Source organism: Ranitomeya imitator, chromosome 1 (assembly GCF_032444005.1).
Source record: "Ranitomeya imitator isolate aRanImi1 chromosome 1, aRanImi1.pri, whole genome shotgun sequence".
NCBI lineage: Eukaryota > Metazoa > Chordata > Amphibia > Anura > Dendrobatidae > Ranitomeya > Ranitomeya imitator.
Window position 1 is genome coordinate 867,484,607 of NC_091282.1, and position 26,018 is coordinate 867,510,624.

Below are 26,018 nucleotides of genomic sequence, written 5' to 3' on the forward strand. Positions count from 1 at the left end.
AGGGACAGGATGACTGGTTGTCATTGAAGGAAACATGTATGTGGCCAATTACAGAGACATCCTGGATGAAAACCTCTTCCAGAGTGCTCTGGACCTCAGACTTGGCCGAAGGTTCACCTTCCAACAAGACAATGACCTTAAGCACACACCTAAAATAACAAAGGAGTGGTTTCAGAACAACTTTGACCATTCTTGATTGGCCCAGCCAGAGCCGTGACCTAAACCCAATTGAGCATCTCTGGAGAGACTTGAAAATGGCTGTCCACCAACATTCACCATCCAACCTGACGGAACTGGAGAGGATCTGCAAAGAAGAATGGCAGAGGATCCCCAAATCCAGATGTGAAATTTGTTGCATCATTCCCAAGAAGACTCACGGCTGTACTAGCTCAACAGGATGCTTCTACTCAATACTGAGCAAAGGGTCTGAATACTTATGACCATGTGATATTTCAGTTTTTCTTTTTTAATAAATTTGCAAAGATTGCTACATTTCTGTAGCAGGGGGGCGCAGTTGGGCCACCAAATGCGGCGGTCCGCAGTATCTCCCCTGGCAGCTGCATTCTGCCTTCCCCTGGACTGGGAGTCAGCTGTTCTCTGTGTTGGACTGTCAAGCTGACAGCCGGCACAGAGAAGCTGCAGCGCGCCGGCTCCCAGTATTCAATTGTACTCGTATCTTACAGACACGAGTACAATTGAACATCTGACTGCAGTGACTAGAATGGAGGTGATTTCGGGAGGTAATGATGTCACCAGAAGAGATGGGGCCTCCTTCAGTCCAGTGAAGACAGATAGCAGGAAGCTGATGGAGCCGTGTGAGGAGAGGACAGAGGGTCTGCAGCATGCAGCTGTGTGAGGAGATTACCGAGGTGTGTGGGGAATGGGGGATGATAATGAGGGGCTGTGTGGGGAATGGAGGGATAATGAGGTGCTGTGTGGGGAATGGGGGGATAATGATGAGGGGCTGTGTAGTGGATGATAGGAGGCTGTGTGGGGAATGGGGGGATGATGAGGGGCTGTGTAGTGGACAAGAGGCTGTGTGGCGAATGGGAGGATGATGATGAGGGGCTGTGTAGTGGATGATGAGAGGCTGTGTGGGGAATGGGGGAATGATGATGAGGGGCTGTGTAGTGGATGATGAGGGGCTGTGTGGGGAATGGGGGGGATGATGAGAGGCTGTGTGGGGAATGGAGGGATAATGATGAGGGGCTGTGTAGTGGATGACGAGAGGCTGTGTGGGGAATGGAGGGATAATGATGAGGGGCTGTGTAGTGGATGATGAGAGGCTGTGTGGGGAATGATGATGATGGGCTGTGTAGTGGATGATGATGGGCTGTGTGTGGGAATGGGGGGATGATGAGGGGCTGTGTGGAGAATGATGAAGGGCAGTATGGGGAGAAGGGGGGATGATGAGGGGCTGTGTGGGAGAAGGGGTGATGAGGGGCTTTGGGGGAGAAGGGGAGTGATGAGGGGCTGTATGGGGGTGATGGGGGGCTGTGTGGGGAATGGGGGATGAGAGGCTGTGTGGGTGATAATGAGGGCCTGTGGGGAATGGGGGGGTGATGAGGGGCTCTGTGGAGAAGTGGGGTGATGAGGGCCTTTGTGGGGAATGGGGGATGATGAGGGCCTGTGGGGAATGGGGGGATGATGAGGGGCTGTGTGGGGGTGATGAGGAGCTGAGAGGGAGATGGGGTTGATGAGGGGCTGTGTGGGGGATCAGGAGATGGGGTGATGAGGGGCTGTGTGGGGAATGGGGGGATTTATTGTGTGGGGTTGAATTGGAATGGAGATGGGGGATTTAATGTGTGGGGGAGATTTGACACAAAATTAACAGCAAAGGGGGAGATGGGGGCATATATGAGGAAACAGTACAGGGGAATGGAGGCATGTATGAGGAAACGTATGTAGGGTGATGGGATGAGTGCAGACACAGTATGGGGAGTCAGGTGAGCAGGCATTATAGAAAATGAGGGGGTAAATATATGAGGAGACAGTATGGTGAACAGGAGGGATGTGAGAGGAGACAGTGTGAGGAGGGAGGGGAATAGTGTGATGAGACAGTATGGGGGAGAAAAGTGAGTGGGCACAGAATAGAAACTGAGTAGTGGGTTCGTAGCATGAGGGGACAGACAGTGTAAGGGCACAGCCGGGAGGGGACAGTATACCATCTAGGGGGAGTGTGATGAGAGAGTACAGTGTAAATACTGGACCCTATAGGGGGGACACAGTGTGAGAGGACAGTGTGAAGAGGGGGCCGGTATGGAAAGGAGAGGTCAGTGTGAAGAGCATGTACCATAAGCAGGACAACGTGGGGGTCATATTTTGTGCAGACAATAATAGTGAGGGGCAATTTTTTATTCGGGAGCATTATAATGACACTTGTATCTTTAAGGGCATCATGTGGAGATTTTCTGCAAAAGAGCGGAGAAGATGGAAGTCTGCAGAGACGGCTGTGGATGAGAAAACTCATCATGGGGTCTGGACAAGATAAAGAAAAGGAGAACGGCTCCAGAGACGACGTCATCTATAAGGTACATGGATGTAAATGTTATTTGTGATACTAACTAACTCTCATGTTTTTATTTATGTTAGGAGAATTAAATGGATGTCCAGGTTTGTAATGAGTCTGCAGTCATTCTTCGTGACTGCAGATTTCTGCGTTCTCACAGTGCGCACTGCACGCTGTCAGGATTCTCTCGTGCCGGCAATTTACATACATGTGGTCACGTGCTGACTAGACATGTGTGGCGTCGCTCAGTGAAAATGGTAAATATTCGTAATTCACCGCACACTCTGATTAAATGCTGTACAATTAATTCATGCAAAATAAAAGTGTGGATTTATTTATACAATTGGGAGCATAACAGAATAAAGCAGCTCATGCGATCTGACACAACGTTTCGGCTCCGCCGGAGCCTTTTTCACGTGATCGCTTATTCCAGTGTGAAGGGAACATACGGAGGAGGGAAAAGATCCCCGTAGTGACACTAACACTAATGAAGATGCAATATCCTATGTATGGCTGCTGGCCAGATAAGGGTACTCTGTCTGGATCGCTGTGTTAAGCGGCGCTCCCGCACAAGCAGGGCGCGGGAGCGCCGCTTAACACAGCGATCCAGACAGAGTACCCTTATCTGGCCAGCAGCCATACATAGGATATTGCATCTTCATTAGTGTTAGTGTCACTACGGGGATCTTTTCCCTCCTCCGTATGTTCCCTTCACACTGGAATAAGCGATCACGTGAAAAAGGCTCCGGCGGAGCCGAAACGTTGTGTCAGATCGCATGAGCTGCTTTATTCTGTTATGCTCCCAATTGTATAAATAAATCCACACTTTTATTTTGCATGAATTAATTGTACAGCATTTAATCAGAGTGTGCGGTGAATTACGAATATTTACCATTTAGGACCTATTGGTCCATTACACCAGCACCTCGCCTCCAGCAGACTGAGTGCACGCTAAAATTTCGCTCAGTGAAAATGAACTGAGTGAGGCTGGGCACGTCTAGTCGGAATGTGGCCAGAAGTATACAAAGCACATGCTTGTGCTGACATGACTGTCCACCGGCAAGGGAGAATCATAAAAGTGTGCAGTGCATGCGTTGTGAGAATTCAGAAGCCTGCGATGTCAGGATTCAGCTCTGCAGGTTCCAGTCGTCGTCACAAGGACACTTCACTCATATGCGACTTTCATACTTATGGTCCTGTGACAACGAGCTTCTCTTCCCGCTTCTCTCAGTTTTTCACTGAACATTGAGAGCATTAGGTTAGGGAGAGGAGCTCGTGGGTACATGACTAAGTGTGCAAAACGCATATGTCCTGGGGAGGGGGGGCAAACTGAACTCTTGCCCCGGGTGTCAGAAACCCTAGATACACCTCTGGATGCAATGAAACAAAGAATGAAAAATTTAAAGGGGTATGAATACTTTCTGCACCCAATGTATATTTAGCAATGGACTGCAAAGCCTTAGGCTCTGCCAAAAGGCTGCATTCAGCCACTCTCCCTCATCCAGCAGTGGTCCCTACGCTAGCTAAATGCAGAATGTAAATAAACAGCAAAGCACAAGGTTAGACCTGAAAAGGACTTTTTGTATGGTGATTCAGCAAAAGTATCACCACTAGACGGCTCTAATTCCTGAAACTGTGCACACAGGCCTGGTCAACTACTCTCTCAATGCAATAAGTGATGCCGATCCTTTTATAAACTCTGATGAGGTTATGCAGGCAACCAATCACAGTAATGTCACTACCACGATGGCTACAGCATTACAGTGACTGGTAGGTAATCCCTGCATGTTTATTGGCTGTATATCAGGAATCAAACATGCGGGGTGGGGATTTTAGCAATTAAATCCAAGCACCAGCTAATGCTCAGTAAGTGATATTCTAGTATCACCGAGCATGTTCGCTCATCACTACTCCTGACATTTATCCTCGGCCACAGTACCAAAGTGGCCTACACCAACAACATTGAGGGAGCCGAGACCATTCCTAGGATTAGCCGGATACCACTGGAGGTTTAGCAAGAACATCACAAAAACTATGGCACCATTGAATGAGGTACTAAGAGGGACAGCAGTAGGGTTAAGCGACAACCGATTCAGTGAGCCCTTGGCAAGAGAAGGCTTTTTGGGTCCTGAAGTTGGGAAAGGCTTCTTTCACACTTGCGTCGTTTGGAATCCATCGCAATCCGTCGTTTTTGGGGAAAAAACGGATCCTGCAAATATGCCCGCAGGATGCGTTTTTTTCCCCATAGACTTGTATTGCCAACGGGTCACGATGGATGGCCATACGTCGCATCCGTCGTGCACTGGATGCGTAGTGTAACGTTTTTCGTACATCGCGTCTGCCATTTCCTACCGCGTATGCGTGGCCGTAACTCCGCCCCCTCCTCCCCGGGACATAGAATGGGCAGCGGATACATTTAAAAACTGCATCCGCTGCCCACGTTGTGGCTAATTTTCACAACGTACGTCGGTACGTTGGGCCGACGCATTGCGACGGCCCCGTACCGACGCAAGTGTGAGAGAAGCTTAAGACTGATGCTCCTATCTTGGCGTACACTGATTTCTCACAGCCCTTCGTGCTGTCCACTGATGGAAGCCTACAGATTAGTGGTGGTGCTGGCTTAGGTTCAACAATGATGCAAAAGAGTGATTGCATATGATAGTCCATCACTGAGGGACTCTGAGAAGAACCCTGATAAACTATAGATCATTCAAGCTGGAGTTGCGGGATCTGTTGTAGTCTATGACTGAGAAGTTTGCGGAGTACCTGTCAGAATTGGAAGTACATGTACGCACTGAGGACACCCTCCCCTCACTATTAGAATTCAAAGCTGTGCACATTAGAACAGAGGTGGGTCGCAAGAATGTCCAAGTACAAGATCTTTTATCAGTCTAAGTCTGGAAAAACACATGCAGACGCGTAGTCCCCGGTGACCCAGGCAGTCCCAAAGAGGGCTACAGATGAAGAGCTGGAGAATGACGAGACCCCAGATTTCAAGCATCTTGCAGCAGCAGAGATAGTCACCCAAATATCGAGAGAGGAAGCCAAACCCACTGAAGTACTGGGCTGCAAGAGGGATGAGTGTGAGTCGCCCGCCTGGGCAGTGGGGTACTCGGTACTGAGTCCGGTCACACTTAAAGGGAATGCCACGGTGGCTGCGACCTGGTCCGTGGCCCTGGGCACTCAATTAAAGGGGAAAGGTTTTTAAGGGGTATTTTGGAAAAAGTCTATTCGTGACGTCACCTGTGGTTCTCGGTCAGAGGGGACCGACGCTGCTTAAAAGGGTCCTCTGGGGTGATGTTGCAGCAAGATGGTAATGCTTCCCACAGGTGAAGCGGGATCCCCAGGGCTCCCAATGTGTTTGAGCAAAGATGGTGTTTGCCAGCAAATAAGTGGAAGATACAGGGTTGTAAAGTCTTTACCTGGTTTACTGGCAGTAGCAGTTCACAGTCCAGGGTACCAGGAACAGGTGATGGTATGGTCCAGCCGGCCTGGAGGCAATAGTGAATCCCTCTGCCAGGTGAGGTCCGTAAACCTTCCTACTCACGCTAGTGTGCGAGGTCCCTGCTGCCTTTAGCTGCTGGCAAAGTCCTCTCCCTCCTGCCCTGAGACAGGTACCTGTATGGTGGGCAATTTGAGCCATTTTATAGGGTCTATCATGACCAGGGCTCTTCAGGTGCTGCTTCACCTCCAGGCGTGGTGTGGGCAATTAACATGCAGTTCTATGCCCTCCGGTTCTGCTATGTGTCCTAGAGTACAACACAGCCTCGGGCTCCCAGTGCCCGGTTCCCGTGCTTCGGCTCAGAGGGTGCCCGGTCACAGTTCACCTCTGAGCCCCTTTCCTTCTCCACTGTGCTCCTTTCCTCAGTAGCTCCACCACTTTCAACCCCTCGGGTTAACTTCCTTTCCCTGGAGCTGTGGCTCAGTCCTGGCTGCACGGCTCCACTGTCCGACTTCCTTTCCCTTCACTGTCTGCTCCAGACTGAACTAAGTCCCCCAGACCTTCTGAATCTGGGTCCTGAGCTCTCCCTTCTGGCCTGGATTTGGAATGTGTTTAATGTGGGTGCATTACCTGGTAAAGAGGATGCACCTAGCCTCCAAGCATGATACTGCCCTCCCTGAAAGGAAGGCAACATCACTGTAACATCCGTTTACCTGGGGTGTTACAAATGGGTGCAACTGCAACAGTCCGATCCTGAATTAGCAGAGCTACAGAAGTGCTTCACCCTGAAACAGCAACTCAACAGGGAGGCCGAAATGACTTTGTTCACAAGTATTAAAGATCCTGGGGCAGTGGGAAAGACTTTTCATGAAAAACGGCATGTTATACCAAAGGATCCAACTACCTTGAGAGTTTGGAGTCACCTGGAAAATGGTTCTAGAGGGGATGGAGGCAAGCCTGGCCAAGCAAGTCCACAAAAAAGGCTGTACTGAGAAGACCTTCTGATGGCTGCAACAGCTGCTGTATTGACCTCAACTACATTAAACGGTAGAAGAGACCTGTAGAAGATGATGACAGTGTGAACTGACTAAACTTCCAGAGCAGAGAGCCCTTATACAAGTTATCCAGACCTCACCACCCTTAGAAGTATTAATGGTCGCCAACTGATGATCGGGACATCTCATAATGGCTATGAATATTGTCTGGTGATGACCGACCATTTCACTAAGTCCACAGTGGTAATGCCAACCGGGGAAGAGACAGCTGAGGCTGCGGCCAGAGCCATATGTCGGGACTTCAGTCGTGTATATGGATGCCGGAAAAGAAAACATTCTGATCAAGGAGTCCGCTTCCAAGGAAAAGTGATGGAAGAGTTGTGCTGCCTCCACTCTACGATATTGCCATGTCTCAGATCACACCAGATCACCATCAGAGGAACGAAGCTTGTGAGAGCTTCAATAGAACTTAACTGAAAATGTTACAGACCATAGAAGAGGACAGAAAGATGAGGTGGACAGAGTCCATCTGTGAACTGGTATGGGTTTACAATAATCGATTTAATGCAACTGCCATGTACACACCATACGAGCTGCTATTCAGTCGAAATGGTCGAGAAATTACGGAATCAGAACTGCATCCTGAAGATGACTATCCGGGAAACAGTCTGAACACTTGGGTCCAAGGGCGCAGGCACCGACTTCAGATAATGAGGCGACTGGTGGAGCAGATGTTTCAAGAACTAGATAATTCGGGTGAGTCCCCATTAGAAAATGAACCTCTACAAACAGCAGAGCATGTACTTCTACGAGCCAAGCAGCCCAGAAATAAACTGGACTACCACTGGGAAGCAATACCTTACCGAGTTGCAAGGAGAGTCCATCTTGACAGCACAGTCTATGAAGTTCATCTCGAGGGGGAAGGGGGACAATGAGGCCCTGGGCCGAGTGTTGCATCGGAACATGCTCCTAGAGCAGGTGTTTCAGGAAGGACAAGTTTAGGTGGAGCATTCGGTCATCCATAATGCAGTTCCCAGATATAAAAGGCCAGCGAGCTAAGACAGGAGAGGTTTTGGCGCCAAAGAAAGAGAGCAGCGTTTCCACATTGGACATTTCCTTTCTGAACCCTGCTCATACAGGTATGGTCTTCAAGTTTCTTGGTGGTGTGAACATGTTCCTACAGACTTGTTCAATGTGCAAGTAACCCATGTGTTTCTGGTTCTATAATTGTTCTCTTGTTTCTTTTGCAATAAAACTGTTCCATCTAGCAGGTCCACATGGATATTCCCTCTTTGAACCCTGCTTATACAGGTACTATACAGATGATCAGGTTTTTAAATACATCAGATAGGGATTATATACATTAGTTAGGACTGCTCTATATGGGTATACCTTGACGATTGGTGGAGCAGCTTAGTATACATTTTTTTGCAAAAAAACGTATCAACTAAATACCCTGTTTTTTTCAATCTTTGGACTAGCACTTGCTTATTACTGTGATTGTTTTACAACAGAGTATTTTTGACCTCACTGTGCTCTTTTGTGTCTTCATACAGGTATGGTACAGATGACCAGGTTTTTAAATACATCAGCTAGGGATTACATACATTAGTTAGGACTGCTCTGATACGGGTATACCTTGACGTTTGGTAGAGTGGCTTAGCTTATATTTTTGCAAAAAACGTATCAACCAAACATTTTTTCCATCTTTTTACAAGCACTTGCTGTTCACTATGATTTTTTTTGCAACAGATTGTTTTTGGTTTTACTGTACTTTTTTGTGTTGACATATATATTAAGCAGGGATGCCGTGTTACAAAAGTTATAGTGTGTCGATAATAATAGTGGTATTATTGTATGTTGGATGTTGCACATTGCAAATACCCAGTTACTCACGAATCACCTGTTGTTCAAAACACCCCCTCCTGTATTCACACTCAGAGAATTAGTTAAGCCAGCTACTTTCACCTTGTCCTGTCTGCATGTTGCATCCAGTGACCTGCTTACACATACATACACTGTGTGCTAATATGATGCTAGCATTTATTAATAGATCACAGATTTTCAGTCCAGAAGAACTGCAGTTTAGTGTGGAATTTGCTGCAGAAACTTCATGTGCTTTGTGCAAATGTACTCTTAACGTAAACAGCATCTAAAAGATCAACCAGTTATATACTGAAAACTATTTTTTTCTCACTAACAGAATACGTCAAATTATTTAATAATATTTAATTTAGTTAAATTGAATCCATGACTAGATTTTTGCTTCCCCATCATAAAGCAGAAAAATGTTAGGGCAGAGACCTTCATTCCAGCGATTTACCACTTATTGGGCTGTTTGCTGTAGATTTGATAAAACACTGTTTTATCAGCTGCAGATCTACATGTTCTCTGAATGCCGAGCTCTGTATAACCCCACCCACACCACTGATTGACATTTTTCTCTGCACACTGTGCATAGGCAGAAAGCTGCCAATCAGTGGTGTGTATACAGAGCTCAGGAATATAGAGGAATAACTGGCAGCAGGTTTACTAGTCCTCTAGTCATACTCTCCTGCTGAATAAATCAGTGATTTTATCAAAACTACAGCAAGCAGCCCAGTAAGTGACACATTGCTGGAATCAAGGTCTCTGTCTCTTGTTAAGTGGCAAAAATTTGGTGACAGATTCCATCTAATTTTGACAAAATCTTAAACATAAAAGATGACAGCACAACACATATAAAATCAAATAAACGGAATTTATTGCATTAAATGAGTGGACACTTTCAGTCATGTATAAGTTACTTATTTAAGTTTAAATTAAAAACAACAGCACTGGGCGACAGCCCAGCCACGAGATGAACGTTCTGCACAAACATTTATCACACATGTATGGGCTGTTTTACTCTAAAATAAATTATTAATGCATAATTAGCAACAGTTTCAGATAACAATACTGAGTATATAAAGCTTTTTATAATTTTTTATTTTTTTTGTTTTTTTAATTTAAAAGAATATACGGCAAACCTGCATTATTCCATCACTGATTTCATTACGATAGTAAAAAAAAAAACTAAGCTGATTGTAGAGATAATTGATTCATTCGTAAAAATATATTTTTTCCTCTATATTTATTTTACAATTTTGTACAATTATACAAGGAGCAATTGCGAAAATACTAGAAGTTCACCAAGTTGCGATTACCGTTAGCAATAATCACTTGCCAACCATGTGTATTTTTGGCTATGACCATTTTTACAAAGAGAAAAGCACACATTTTGACATGAATCTTGACAAGCAAATGATGAAGCCTTAATAAGAACGTCCTTAAAAAAAAGTTACGAAACTGGACTTGCGCTATTGTAGGAAGACGTTAAACCTTTTCTTTTAAAAGATACATTTCCTTTTTTTTTTTTTTAGTTACTTCATCAAGCTGAACCTGAGTATTGACTCAATTAAAAAAAGAAAAAAGTTAATTATGATCATTTTATATTGCTAATACTATCAGGTTAGCTCACGCTAGTGTATAAAAAAAGATACAAAATCAGTCCCATTCTCATCCAGGAGAATGGGACGATTTTTTCCTCACTTGTTATCCTTATGCAATCCGTTTTTTTAATCACGACCATTTACAGTTTCCTGTGCTATAGAATTGTAATGGATCCATAAAAATCAGATGTGATACTGACGGTCCATGTGGCATGCGACATCTTTCTCGCACTGTCTGATTTCGGTGTGAAGTCGCAGCATACTGCAATTTTTTTCATTTGCCAAATACAGAATACGGAACTGTTCCTGTATTGAAAGGGTTATCTTATCTTATTAAAAGTGCCTGTAAGTACAAGCAAGTAGACAGTTTGACCCATTAAAAAAATGGAGGGATTCTTAATTATTTCGTTTACTGCTTGTTGCCTAGGTTACCAGCCACCTCATAAGTCTATCTGAGGTGGGCTATATATAAGGCAAGGATTGCGCTTGCAAATTGGCCTGATCACTGGATCCAACCGTTAGTCTACCTGCGATCCTCTGATGATGCAAAGTCAAAGCTGCCTCTGGCGGCAGCACAGGACAGCGCACATTTTGGGCCAGTGGCTCAACCACGCCACTGATCCGAACTGTCAATCTTCAGGATTGTCACCTGGCAAGCAGGAAGTCGGGAAGAAGAGGAGTGGTGCCCTCCTGAGGGAAGAACACGATACAGCAGTGACCTTTATTGTTAAGTATGCTTTTTTTTTCGGAAATAAAATTTTTACAAATTATTAGTTCAAGCTGTATCCACACATTTCATTTTGTTTAACTATTAAAACACTAAGAGCCAGCTTCACTAAGACTGGAGTCTGGGTGTGCAGGAGTAAGATACGTAAAATTCACTAAGAGGTACTATACATGTAACAATAAGTTAGGCAAAGTTTATTATTGGAGTGCGCCTCTGTGCACCCCAACAGTCAAGGCTTTGCTACGCTCTATCTAAGGCTTTATCCACTTTGTCAGAAGTAGCCAGGAATGGCGTGAAAGCGTCAAGTCATACATTTTTTTTTTTAACTTTGAAACATAAATGTGTCTTCTCTCAAAGTGTGTTTCAATGTTGAAATAATACATAAGTAACATATCAAGAGTGTATGAAAGGCAAAGGAGGCTAGGACGAACAGCTTTGCACACAATAAGGCAGATTTACTACTTAAAATACACAAAATGACTCTCAAAATAATTTCACCAAAAATGCTAAAAAGGACAACTACATTGTAGGACAAGATCCACAAAATATATCATCCAGCATAAACCCATGTAATACATTTTATAGCACCTCGTCTAATTCTATGGTCAAATTTATCATCATGAATTTTTTAAGGGCGCAGACTGCCGGCCATATGACTCATGTGATGATCGCATTGCACTGCACGGACTGGCGCACACTGCACAGACTGGCCCGCACTGCACAGACTGGCCCGCACTGCACAGACTGGCCCGCACTGCACAGACTGGCCCACACTGCACAGACTGGCCCACACTACACAGACTGGCCCACACTGCACAGACTGGCCCACACTGCACAGACTGGCCCACACTGCACAGACTGGCCCACACTACACAGACTGGCCCACACTACAGAGACTGTCCCACACTGCACAGACTGGCCCACACTGCACAGACTGGCCCACACTGCACAGACTGGCCCACACTACACAGACTGGCCCACACTACACAGACTGGCCCACACTACACAGACTGGCCCACACTACAGAGACTGGCCCACACTGCACAGACTTGGCCCACACTGCACAGACTGGCCCACACTGCACGGACTAGCCCGCACTGCACAGACTGGCACACACTGCACGGACTAGCCCGCACTGCACAGACTGGCCCACACTACACAGACTGGCCCACACTGCACAGACTGGCCCACACTACACAGACTGGCCCACACTACACAGACTGGCCCACACTACACAGACTGGCCCGCACTGCACAGACTGGCCCACACTACACAGACTGGCCCACACTGCACAGACTGGCCCACACTGCACAGACTGGCCCACACTACACAGACTGGCCCACACTACACAGACTGGCCCACACTACAGAGACTGGCCCACACTGCACAGACTGGCCCACACTGCACAGACTGGCCCACACTGCACGGACTAGCCCGCACTGCACAGACTGGCACACACTGCACGGACTAGCCCGCACTGCACAGACTGGCCCACACTGCACGGACTAGCCCGCACTGCACAGACTGGCACACACTGCACGGACTAGCCCGCACTGCACAGACTGGTCCGCACTGCAGACTGGCCCACACTTCAAGGACTGGCCCACACTGCACAGACTGGCCCACACTTCAAGGACTGGCCCGCACTGCACGAATGGCTCGGTACCTCTCCTGACATGAGCATGACAGCGTGATGTATTTCTATGCAGCAGACAAGCTCAGGTCAGGAGAGCCGAGAGCCAGTACTGGGTTTACAAAGCCATCCTCGCACGAGTTATATGGCAGTCTGTCTCTGCACCCTAAGCCTGTTATTCTTCTGGCTGCTTTGCCATTATTTGCAGTAAATGTATCAAAGTGCTGCACAATGTTAAATAAGTTCAGCACATCTTTAGATATGAAACTATTACCTAATAAAGATTTTCTACTTTTTACACCGCCCACACTGGAGTGAGCTTGTGACTGTTTAATGCAACTTAATTCCTAAATCTGGCGGACATTTCACCAAATTTTTGAAGAACTGGTCACATGATAATAGCTGCGGAGTGGAATAAAACATTTATGGAGAAGTACACGCCCCAAGGGAAAACTATCTGACACCTACTTGGACTTAAAAAAAAAACTTATTAGGTGCCAAAAACCTTGCTAGTATCTCTGCAATGGAGAGGTGAAATAAAAAAAAAAATATTTCACTCTGCAGCCATGCTTACATTGTGTGCCCAGTTCAATATGAAAAATTTGGTAAAAAGTGCTATAACATTATTTGCATTAAACTGATTTTTTAAAGTGGTAAAGGTAGGATAATATAGCAAAAAGTTGCACGTTTTAGGCTAAACTGGCATGCAACAAAATCGGAGAACTGAAGCAAAGGCCTTTTTAAATTCTCATCTAAGTTGTTTAATTTTTATACGGTTTTAGATCTATCCCAATATTTTCCATAAGCACCTCAATTATCCCAGCCCAGCACTTGGCGATAAATAAGTTCTTACCACATAGTGGTAGATAGAACGGATGAGTATAGCACACTGGACAACTAAGCAAGTAGGCTAAAGCTAATAAAGGTGTTGTACAAAATTAGAAATAGTTTTCATAAAAAAAATATCGTGCAGTTACAAAAGGCAATTTTGGTTGTGTCACCATAATATCATAAGCATCCTAAAATCTTCAGTTATTATAGAGCAGTGATCCATATGCACAATGTCATGATATAATGTCGGGGTCAGAAAGCAAATGGTTTATTAACCCATTACTTGCCAAATTAAAATTTTCACAAGTACGGATTTTTCAGAAAAGGGCGTCCCAATATTCAATTAAAAATGACATGATTTCCTATTTTGAAAACATTCATTTTACAAACACAACACAAAAAATTGGACCTAATTATAAAAATTATAAAATCTCAATTGCTAGAAGCTAAAGATTAGGCGTCCCAAAAAAAGGACATTGGTAGATAATGGGTTAATTCTGTATAAAATAATTACAAAATTAGAACCCGTAGCCATCTACAAAAGGGTCCAAGTACGCACTCACAGGATGAGGCCTCATGCACACAGCCCTATAATATACACTTTTGGCATGGATTTGGTGTAAGGCACTCATAGGAATCCATGGACCCAAAGAATACCTCCAATTTTAAATAGAGAAAAAAAGGTTTTTTTTATATATAAGAATCAATAGGAAAACATATTGTAGTATGTTCTATTATAAGAAATATTACACAAGTACTTATTCTTAGAAGCATCACATCTAGACAGGGGAGAATCAGTCTGTGACCGCAGGATGCGAGACTTACGAATGTCTTCTAACCTCCTGGCTATGCCGGCTCAACCAGGTGGCACAATGTCTTATTGCATCACGATGCACACGTGACGTCGCGCCAGCGCGGCTAATTATATGAAGAGCAGAGAATGCTGGGAGGTAGGGAGATTTGCTGGTTCCACGTCCAGAGGTCACAGACCTGGCTAAATCCAGCAAATCGATTCTCCCATGCAGTGAGTACCACAAGCCTTATTGCACCAATATTAATCATCATTTTGACCCACATTCTCTTCTTAGCTTCTTGTCCATAGAGAACGTGAAGCTTGCGGGCTACCATCACATCACAGAATGTTCTTGGGCCATGAAAAAGTTTTTGATACTTTTGTGCGAATTACAGTAAATCTTGGCATTGATCAATATAAACATATCCATGGGGCATTCCATAAATTACTCAAGGCCACGGTTCGTGGCATTGTGGTGGTAATGTGCACAGGGCTTTCTCCTTGGACTTTGGGAGTGTTAAAAAACGCTCTGTGCCATAAATGTTTGCCACTCTAGGTCTCACATGTGTATATACTGTATATCTATAATATAACGCTGGGAGCGTCACTCTGTCCGAAGCCTTTATAGACTGCGCAAGCGCCGGCGCAGTCTGGGCCTCACAGAGTGACGCTCCCAGGAGATCGCGGTATGCGTAAACACTGAATGCACACCACAATCTCCACCGGAGGCAGGGACGCGCCAGGAGGGTAAGTATATTCACCTGTCCTCCTTCCAGCGCTGTGTGCGGCTCCGTCTCCCGGGTCCTCTGCGATGACGCGCTTAATGTGCACCGCCCTCTGACTGAACAGTCACAGCCAGAGGAGCCGGAACACGGAGCGGACGCAGCGCTGGAAAGGGGGACAGGTGAATATAGCAAGTGCTGGGGGGCCTGAGCGAGCGGCGACTCCGGCACCTGACCCCCACAGCGCGCCGGTGTCCCCGCCTGCTCAGGCCCCCCAGCACTTGGCGCCCAGCGACGATAGGTGAGTATTATATATATATATATATATATATTTGTGATAATAATATGTAGGAAATAATCTTCTCTACAAACACCTGATTTGCTGAAGCACATAGATGAAAATCCAGCACATGGTACTCTTGGGAAATCAGTCATTAAATTTATGTATTGGTGCAGAACGGAAAAGGGTGTCCTACCTCCACAAATGTATTAATACAGCCAAGAAATGAGCAGAAGCCAAAGAACACACTGGATAGAGGTGTACACCTAAAAGATATAGGTTGTGTCCAATACTTTAAATGGAACCTGTCATCTTGAAAAATGAAATTTACCAGCAGATATAGGGTTACTCTCCATGAAAATAGTGTTACAATGCTGCCCGGCCACCTTACTGAAAGCACAGTTATTAGGAGAAAATAAAGGTATTTTTCCCAGGAGCCGGCAGCTTTCAGTCATTAGGGCGGGGGCAGGTAGCGATTATTGTCAATCACAGCACCCCTCACTGGTATGCACAGAGACCCTTCAGTCACCACTCACTATACTGTGATTGGCAGCTGTAATCATATCATGGCACCTTGATTGACAGGTCGCTATGCATAGATGCACTGCAGAGCCAGCAGTCAATCAAAGTGCTTACAGCCGCAGCGCACAATATAGTGAGCGGTGTTGTGAGCCATGAGAGTAGTCGCTCCCTGCCCCACCCTTATGACTGAAAGCCGGCTGACCTCTGGAGGAAATGACTTCATTTTCTCCCAGTAGCCGCACTTTCAGTCAGGTGGTCGGGTAGCATTGGAACACTATTTACCTGGAGATCAAGCCTATAACTGCAGGTAAAATAGCATTTCCCAAGGTAATTGCTACTCTTTAATACAACACTCCTCTAGCTAATAAGGCAAATAAGTTGGCATTGGTACACATGAGACTTCTGCACTGTGGTATCTTGAGTCATGTCTAGTCTTACACCTCCCTGGTTTCCACACTGAATTCGTTTTTGAACTGGGATTTTTTATTCTTGCTGCTATATATTTGGAAATTATATAAACAAATTTTATGCAAAATTGTATACTTCTCATGATATACATGCAGTAGATTGCATTATTGTGATTTATGCTGTCCCTTCTTTGCTGCAGGACATTAGATTTTCTTTTTCTGATTTTTTTTCTACGTTGTTGGCTATAATTCCTTAGTTACCGGTACTTTAGTTTATTCTTTGACTGCTTTCTTTACCCGGTATGTCTAAATAGTGCATTAGGACCATGATTATTTTCCGTGGACTCTTGGTATACAGTCTGTTTATTTATACAGGTTTCTTGTTAGTTGCCTGTGGTCTACTGCATTGAATAAAGTTTGACATTGTTCCTGCGTGCACCTACTTAAGGAGTTCTTTGACTTCCTATAACATTTGTGTTTTCCACATTCGCAGTCCTTCTTGATGTAAATGTGCCCGTTCGTTCTCTTATTTAATACCGTAATTGTAATAGTCTTTTGGCGAACTTTTATATATTAGTAAAACGACATGAAAAGCTGCCTAATCCTTATTGTGTTACAAGATGCGTATTATCCATGACAGACTAGTATTTCTTGTTTTACATTTCATAATACTAACGTACATGTGTCGTCACGTAGGTCTAAATATCTTTAATAAAAAAAAAACAGACAGAAATAATGAAGGACATTTTAGGTGGGTAATGCATTATTCCACCAAGTTATTATCTAGATGGCATGTAGCAAAACGAATCTTTATTATACAAAAAGAAAAAATTCAGTCATTACTTAAAGGCAATCTGTCAGCATGTTTTTGCTATGTACGGTAATCTGAGAGCAGTATGATGTAGGTGCTGAAGCCTGATTCCAGTGATGGCTGTGTTTTATCACTACCAGACTAGGGTCTCATGCCTCCTGGTCAAGTATTCTCTGAAACCGCACCTCTACCACTGATTAGAAGTACAATGTACCCAGAATCAGTGCTGTGGGCGGGATATACAGGGCTCAGTATTCTGAGCACTGCTAGATCTGCAGCAGAGAAAACAGTGATTGTATCAAAAGTGACAGCAAGGAGCCCAGTAAGTGATACATCCCTGGAATCAGAGTCTCAGACCCTTTATCATGTTGCTCTCATATTATATAACCAAAAACAGATTCCCTTTGAGAAGTCCAGTTACTTAACTCTGAGTTGGGAAGAGATGGCATTTACATTTCCAACAGTGCTAAGCTTCGACCGTTCCTATCTGAGCATCAGTCAGGAGTTCTCAGTTCTGCACACAAGAACCCTTTGAGAAATGTGGACCAGTGGGATTTATAATAACAGCCTCCTAATTAGAGGATTCACTTCTCCCTGGGGTTTACGTATTGTCAGAGAATAATGGATAAATTCTGTGCCATGTCACAGTGTAATGGTTATCGTTTTATCGGTCCATAAAGCTGCTTTCAGAGGTTTGAACTGGTCTAGCCACCCCCAGAACCCAACGCTTCATCCACAAAAACAATCCGCGATATAAAGAATACGTTGTGCACCCCACATGTGCAAAAATATAACTAAAGAAGCACATGAATTATAAAATACAGTAATTTGTGCTTCTGTCGCTCACATTTCAATGCAAATCGAAACAATGCAAAAAATATACCAAATGTGCATTTACAGCAAGACGGGATTCTGGCATTGCTTGGCATATTCTTGTATTCAGCATTTTGGGATACACTCCGGAATTACTCGCTTCATATGGCTTCCAATATTTGGCTTCAGATGATGCAGCAATATGGTAATGTTTAAAAAAAAGAAAATCTCTGAAATCTAGATTCAGAAACACTGTACATTCAATCGCTTTGGGAAACAAAAAGCTTCCTTTTAATAGAAGATGTCAGATTTATGTCTTTCTTACAGTACATATGAACGTCAAACAATTTCTTGATTTGCATCTTGCATTTTGGAAATTCATAAATATTCTCAAAGTTATCAATGTAAACGCTTTTCCAGGGTCAGCCCTGTCACCCATCCTCTTGCTGTATCCTAAAGGACCATTGAAATGCAGCACGTCCATCTACTGCCATGATTCAGCAGTCACGGACTCATTGACCTTTTCCATGTTCTTCTTCAGCAGCTTTGATAAGACCCTTGTAACAAACACAGTGCGTCTTGTCTCAGGATTTCTTCACTATGAACTTTTGCTTCTGCTTACGAAGGTGTGCCTCAATTTCATGTCTGAAGACCAGCATGCCGAGCTGTCCATGAGAAGCCTCGTTCATGGCCTTTGACTGCATGCACATCTTGTATTGCTCTGGTGTCAGCTCATCCATACAACGCTTTTCATGCCATAGGTGGAAGAGACCTCTAACGGGTGTTCGGATCACAATAAGGTTGCTGTGAAGGTATTTCCGGTATAGGTGAACATCTTCTCCACCCCAACCCTTGATATCCAGATCAAAACCACCTGAAGCAAAAAAATAAAGTTAGTATAATGTTCATTAGACTAATCTGAGACCTTTCTCATGATAAATTATATAAATCTATGTCTACTTTTATATTATCAATAGTGATGAGCGAGTATGCTCATTACTCGAGATTTCCGAGCATGCTCGGTGTGTGGGGATTCCCTAACGGGAAATCCCTGCATGTGTTCAGGCTGTCTAACAGCCGCAAATCATGCAGCTGCAGTGACACAAACATAATCTACGAGCACGCCCAAGATACTCGAAGAACACCCGAGCATGCTTGGAAAACTGGAGTAACGAGCACACTCGGTCATCACTAGTAGACCAGCCAAAAGTGAATGGTTTTGTTCAAGTTGGTGAGCTTCCTAAATAGGACTTTCTTAATCCTCCAAAAAAAAAAGGTACCTAGTAATGTAGGTATTTAAGAGCCCCTACGGATCGTTATTCCAGATATGTAAGCACTCGATGTCCCTCAACGAGACACTTAGAAGATATATATACATATATATATATATATATATATATATAGTACAGACCAAAAGTTTGGACACACCTTGTCATTTAAAGATATTTCTGTATTTTCATGACTATGAAAATTGTACATTCACACTTCAGGCATCAAAACTATGAATTAACACATGTGGAATTATATACTTAACAAAAAAAGTGTGAAACTGAGAATATGTCTTATATTCTAGGTTCTTCAAAGTAGCCACCTTTTGCTTTGATGACTGCTTTGCACACTCTTGGCATTCTCTTGATGAGCTTCAAGAGGTAGTCACCGGAAATGGTTTTCAATTCACAGGTGTGCCCTGTCGGGTTTAATAAGTGGGATTTCATGCCTTATAAATGGGGTTGGGACCATCAGTTGTGTTGAGCAGAAGTCTGATGGATACACAGCTGATAGTCCTACAGAATAGACTGTTAGAATTTGTATTATGGCAAGAAAAAAGCAGCTAAGTAAAGACAAATGAGTGGCCATCATTACTTTAAGAAATGAAGGTCAGTCAGTCCGAAAAATTGGGAAAACTTTGAAAGTGTCCCCAAGTTCAGTGGCAAAAACCATCAAGCACTACAAAGAAACTGGCTCACATGAGGACCGCCTCAGGAAAGGAAGACCAAGAGTCACCTCTGCTTCTGAGGATAAGTTTATTCGAGTCACCAGCCTCAGAAATCACAGGATAACAGCAGCTCAGATCAGAGACCAGGTCAATGCCACACAGAGTTCTAGCAGCAGACACATCTCTACAACAACTGTTAAGAGGAGACTTTGTGCAGCAGGCCTTCATGGTAAAATGGCTGCTAGGAAACCACTGCTAAGGACAGGCAACAAGCAGAAGAGACTTGATTGGGCTACAGAACACAAGGAATCGACATTAGACCAGTGGAAATCAGTGCTTTGGTCTGATGAGTCCAAATTTGAGATCTTTGGTTCCAACCATCGTGTCTTTGTGCAACGCAGAAAAAGTGAATGGAAGGACTCTACATGCCTGGTTCCCATCGTGAAGCATGGAGGAGGAGATGTGATGGTGTGGGGGTGCTTTGCTGGTGACAGTGTTGGGGATTTATTCAAAATTGAAGGCATACTGAACCAGTATGGCTACCACAGCATCTTGCAGCAGCATGCTATTTTATCCGGTTTACGTTTAGTTGGACCATCATTTATTTTTCAACAGGGCAATGACCCCAAACACACCTCCGGCTGTGTAAGGGCTATTTGACCAAGAAGGAGAGTGATGGGGTGCTACATCAGATGACCTGGCCTCCAGTCACCAGACCTGAACCCAATCGAGATGGTTTGGGGTGAGCTGGACCGCAGAGTGAAAGCAAAAGGGCGAACAAGTGCTAAGCATCTCTGGGAACTCCTTCAAGATTGTTGAAAGACCATTCCCGGTGACTACCTCTTGAAGCTCATCAAGAAAATGCCAAGAGTGTGCAAAGCAGTCATCAGGCTACTTTGAAGAACCTAGAATATAAGAGATAATTTCAGTTGTTTCACACTTTTTTGTTAAGTATATAATTCCACATGTGTTAATTCATAGTATTGATGCCTTCAGTGTGAATGTACAATTTTCATAATCATGAAAATACAGAAAAATCTTGAAATGAGAAGGTGTGTCCAAAGTTTTGGTCTGTACTGTACATCTGTGTGCCAGGATATAAAACCAAAGGTATACGGAGGTCCAGTATAGGCTGATAGACAATGTATGACACAATTTTATTCTGTACAGCACAAATGTGAAATATGGCAATATACACAAGACCAAAGAATATACATCTATGAGTTGGTCAGAAATTACCAAATTACAGTAATGCATGTTATTATTTGACATATATTTGATAGAATATGACTTTAAAGGTGTTAACCAGGATGTTCATTAATTTTTGTGTATGGGGCTAGAAAAGAATAGGCAGATTGTCCACGGGGACAATCTTTGCCAGATCAGCCAGCGATTCCTCTGCTTAGTTTCACTTCTTGTCAGCAGAGCAGCAGTTATGTAGTGGGGAGGTGGCTGTCAATCAGAGTGACATCTACAGGGCAGAGCAGCAGAAAAGCTGCTCTTTCAAAGTGACGTCAATGTAAAGACTAAAAATTGTCAACCGGAATAATCCAGGACCGTTCTGAACCAACTGAGATTGGTGTCGGCAAAACAGGCAGGTAGATGGCAACAACCTACCTGTTAGTTTTTAGCTCAGTGAGTAAAAATAATAAAAGTCCTCAATAACTCCTTTAAATTGAATCCATTAATGAGTTGTATTGTGCCATTTGTGACAGTTATAAAGGAGATTCAATTATACACAATATTTACAGTACTGTATATCCAAAACATAGATTATGAGCATAGTTTCTAGGATTAAAGGTATTGTTCAGTACAAACAAGTCATCCCCTATCTGCAGGATAAGTGATATTCTTTTGATAATGGGGGTCTAACCTTTAGGACCCGCACCGATCAGGAAAACACGGAACATTTATCCCCAATAAAATGGAGTGGCAGTGTGCATTCATACTCTATAGGGCTGCTGAGCGCTGCGCTCTGCTTTTTTCCCGCAGTCCCATAGAAAATTATGTCCAACCTGTTGGTCCATTTTGTAATCGGGATGAAAATACCCCATCGGGGATAAAAAGTTTCCTGTTTCGCCTGCTCGGTGTATGACCCAGGATTTGGACACCCACCATTCGGCAAGTTATCACCTATCCTGAGACAACCCCTTTATACTACACCATAGTTTTATAGAAACTAGATTCAATCAATAAAAAAGAATATTGATAATATTTCAAGTTCCTATGCATCATCCGTCCAGTTTTATTCTGTACATAGCCTCCTAAGCAAGTGAGCACAGAGCATACTCTCCACAGACTAGTAGTAACCTGTCATGGATTACAGGCAGAAGTGGAAAGAATTAGAATAATTACTACTGTGGATAGTCATAAGTCATACATTACAATGCGAACAGGTTCAGCCAAGAACAATTAGCAAATATTATCATGCCCATTACAGCTAACAAACTGCTTCTCATCTGCTTTAGACTATATTGTATAGATATATATATAAAACTAACCAGTAGATGGCAGTAATGAGTGGCATATAAAACTTACCTATGTTAATAAAGTCTGAGCGGAACTGACAAGTCATCCCAAAACCAAAGTCTCTCCAAAATCCAGTATCTTTCTTAATAACCTAAAATGAAATATAGATTACTTTTTATAAGTTCTACTTTGCATATAAATTACAAATGTAGGTGTGCAGGTAGATAGATAGATAGATAGATAGATAGATAGATAGATAGATAGATAGATAGATAGATAGATAGATAGATAGATAGATGGATAGATAGATAGATAGATAGATATTTCTTAAGTTTGTGTTTATATATAAAAAAAAAAGACGCCCAGGATAGTCTTGGTACACAAATGGTTAAAATGGTTTATCGGTGCTGAAATATAGCTTGCCAGGACACGCCTGGGAATTGCTGGCAATGTCAACCGGGTGGTACTGGCTGCTAATCCAATTACATCAGAGCAGCCTGAAGAACGAAAGCAACATTCTCCTGCAGTAAAAATAATCTAATAATTCAGAAATCATCAGTCAGGTCACAAAATGTAATTAAAAGCCAAGACGTAATGTGCATCATAATTCCGATAACTGAAATGATGAAGTGCTGCTAAATTTAACAGTCATACTGACTACAAACTGTACCCATATTTATTCAGCGCTCTGCATCAAGGGTGCTTTATTTTTACATTTTGGATACATGCAGCCATTAAAAGAAGGGAAACAAAGAATTTTCAAAAGTCTAACCATCTAAAACTAGCATTGGAGGTTTAAACTAAAAGTTCAAAGCGCTCCTATTAATCCGGGTGCCCACAATCCGGAACTGGCAGCGCTTTGGACGCAGTGGATGTTCGCTACGTAATGTTCGCTGCGCCCAAAATGCTGCAGTCTACTGAACGCAGATTAATCTGCATGTGATCACTGAACCGTGCGGATACACCATGTCCAATACATTCTATTGGTAAAATTTATCTTGTGTAGACTCGCGTTTCCACAAGAGAAATTGACCTGGTGCGGTCTGGAGAGATGCCCCTCATGTCCGTCTCCGCGGGTAAGCTGCAGGCGTCTGGACGCATAGTGGGCATGGGATTTTTTGAAATCCCATCCACTATGCTGTAACAGCTAGAGGCTGCATAAATACTCAGCGTTCTACCCACAATAACTCTGGATGGTGGGCACATACCCATCCAATGCTAATTACTACTGACCCACAAGTAAATGCAGTTCATTGTTTCCCATGTAACTTATTTTTCATTTACAAATGACTTGGCGAGAAGATGGTGCTCAAGAGTCCATTTACATGTCGCGATGCATAGCGTTAAACATCCGGGCAACATGCTTGCCGCTTGACAGTGGTTTAATAGCCTGTTTACACAGACTGGCCCCACTTCACATGTGCACAGAACGAGTTATGAGAAATTGTTCAGTGCGTATAGGGTGCCAATATTCTTGGTAGCACAGGTCCTAATTTGCAGAGGATCGTATTTTCAGCCAGATTGCAATGCGACAAATCAGCAGATCGCACTCACACCAATATAATTCTATGGGACCACGCACATCTGATTGTTACCTCGGACTGAGCTTGACCAAGTAAAGAATTGAAGCATGCACTATTTGCATCCAATATTTGGTCAAGTAAGTCAATAAGATTGGGGGATAAAAAAAAAAAATCAGACCTCACTCGGATGACAATTTTCATGAACTGACAGATGAGGAGGAGATGGAAAAAAAATTTCTCCATCTTCTCCAGTGTGAGAAAATCAGGTCACACTCTAATTAGATTTTCAACAGAGCGTGACCAGCATGATTGGTATGATTCTCTGGGATACGAGCAAATACGGTTGTGTGGCGCTAGCCTTATACAGGACGATCATCTCACCAACTAACCTGTGTTTTCCTCACTCGTCAGGTGATTGGCAGCCTGTTTATACTGCACAGTGTAAATGGATTTTAAATTATAGATCTTAACGTTCCATGAACTGCTCTGCCCTGACTCCACAGATTGTCTCAGTTAGGCCATGTTCACACGTTCAGTATTTGGTCAGTATTTTACCTCAGAATTTATAAGCCAAAACCAGGAGTGGGTGATAAATACAGAAGTGGTGACGTATTTCTAATATACTTTTCCTCTGATTGCTCCTCTCCTGGTTTTGGCTTATAAATACTGAGGTAAAATACTGACCAAATACTGACCATATTAACGTGGCCTTACAAGTAATATACACTACTTCTTTGTTGTTCGGTTGAAAGTCAAGGAATCATCCACTGATTTTCTAATTCTTTGCTTCTTAAGTATAAAAATGGGCAACTTTCTAAATACCGTAGTCTTCATTCGAAAATTTGAAGCGTGGAAAAGAAAAATTGCAGTCATGGAAGACCAAGACTTAAAAAAAAGTAAATAACTTTCACTTTTTTTCCCCAATATAGAAAAAAAAAACTTGGAACCCCAAAATAGATGTGAATAGCAATTTTTCTTAAGTTCGCCAAGTTCAGTGATTTATTAAAAATGGCACAAATTTGATTCATATTGAATAAGCCATCATGCATAATTGATTGAAGTAAATGAATACACTACGGCTTTTTAAGGTGTTGCAGTAAGACTAGTTAGAAGGAAGTGTATATTAAATGTGATACAGATTTCTCTTTTTTATTCCAAGATGCATTTCAGCCCTGTGAGTAGAGCCTCGATCTATATTTAGTGCCAAAGATTAAATCATATTTTGTCCTTTGAGATCAGGAAAGAAGGTTTCAGGGTCCGGTAGCAATAACTGTAGATTCTATTTAAGCAAACCACAAAACGTCCATGAATACCGTATGTATCTACTGAAATGCCATATTTTCCTGCTAATCATAACCTCCACTGAGATTAGGGGATTATTGATATGGATTTATTAAGTGAGTTGTTGCTAAGAAACAGGTCATATTTGTCCAATAGTGAATTTCCTTGGAAAAGAGCCACCACATGGATATAAAAATACCAACTCATGCATATTCATGAACTGTTCTGATGGTCTAGGTGGAAAAGCATTCTTGAAACATTCCAAAGTATATGTGGTTAACGAATGCTTGAAGAACGTATCAGAGAACGTGGACACAAGTATCAGGCTGATATTACTAAAGGCTATGACGCTATCACATCTAAATGAGATACATGTAATGTATTTCAGGTCACTAAAATGTATATATTATTGCAGTTCAGCTGCTATAATTCCCCTTTTGGAAGAGTTCAACTGATGACTTCCATTTTTGCCCTAACCTCCGCATTCGCTCTAAGGCCGCCGTCACACATGCGAGTTTTACGGACGTAAGAGCACAGAATCTACGTCCGTAAAACTCGCAAAAAATACGGCACAATTATTCTCTATGCCCCTGCTCCTATTTGCCGTATTTTACTGATCAGTATTATACGGCTTTCTACGGCCGTACAAAATCGCAGCATGCTGCGTTTGTCACCGTACTGCGCAAGAAATACGCCAATGAAAGTCTATGGAAGCGTGAAAAATACGGATTACACACGGACAAGCAGTGTGACTTGCGAGAAATACGCAGCGCTGTTAGAGAGAAAAGCCGGTAATTCAGTGCGGTGTACAGTAAAATCACACTGACAGCTTACAGTAGAATAGGTAGAATAAA

General features: G+C 43.3%; 1 protein-coding gene across 4 annotated transcripts in view; it reads right to left on the bottom strand.

Annotated features, from left to right (window-relative positions):
- Positions 1-16,562: 16,562 nt before the first annotated feature.
- Positions 16,563-26,018, bottom strand: part of CSGALNACT1 (chondroitin sulfate N-acetylgalactosaminyltransferase 1) — a 503,870-nt gene continuing 494,414 nt past the window's right edge. For all 4 annotated transcript variants that reach the window (XM_069742516.1, XM_069742534.1, XM_069742525.1 and 1 more), the window contains 2 exons: positions 22,430-22,511; positions 16,563-18,829 (listed from right to left, as the gene is read on the bottom strand). In XM_069742516.1, the coding sequence (XP_069598617.1) occupies positions 18,540-18,829; positions 22,430-22,511 (372 nt within the window). In that variant the 3' untranslated portion in view covers positions 16,563-18,539. The remainder of the gene's footprint in view (positions 18,830-22,429; positions 22,512-26,018) is intronic.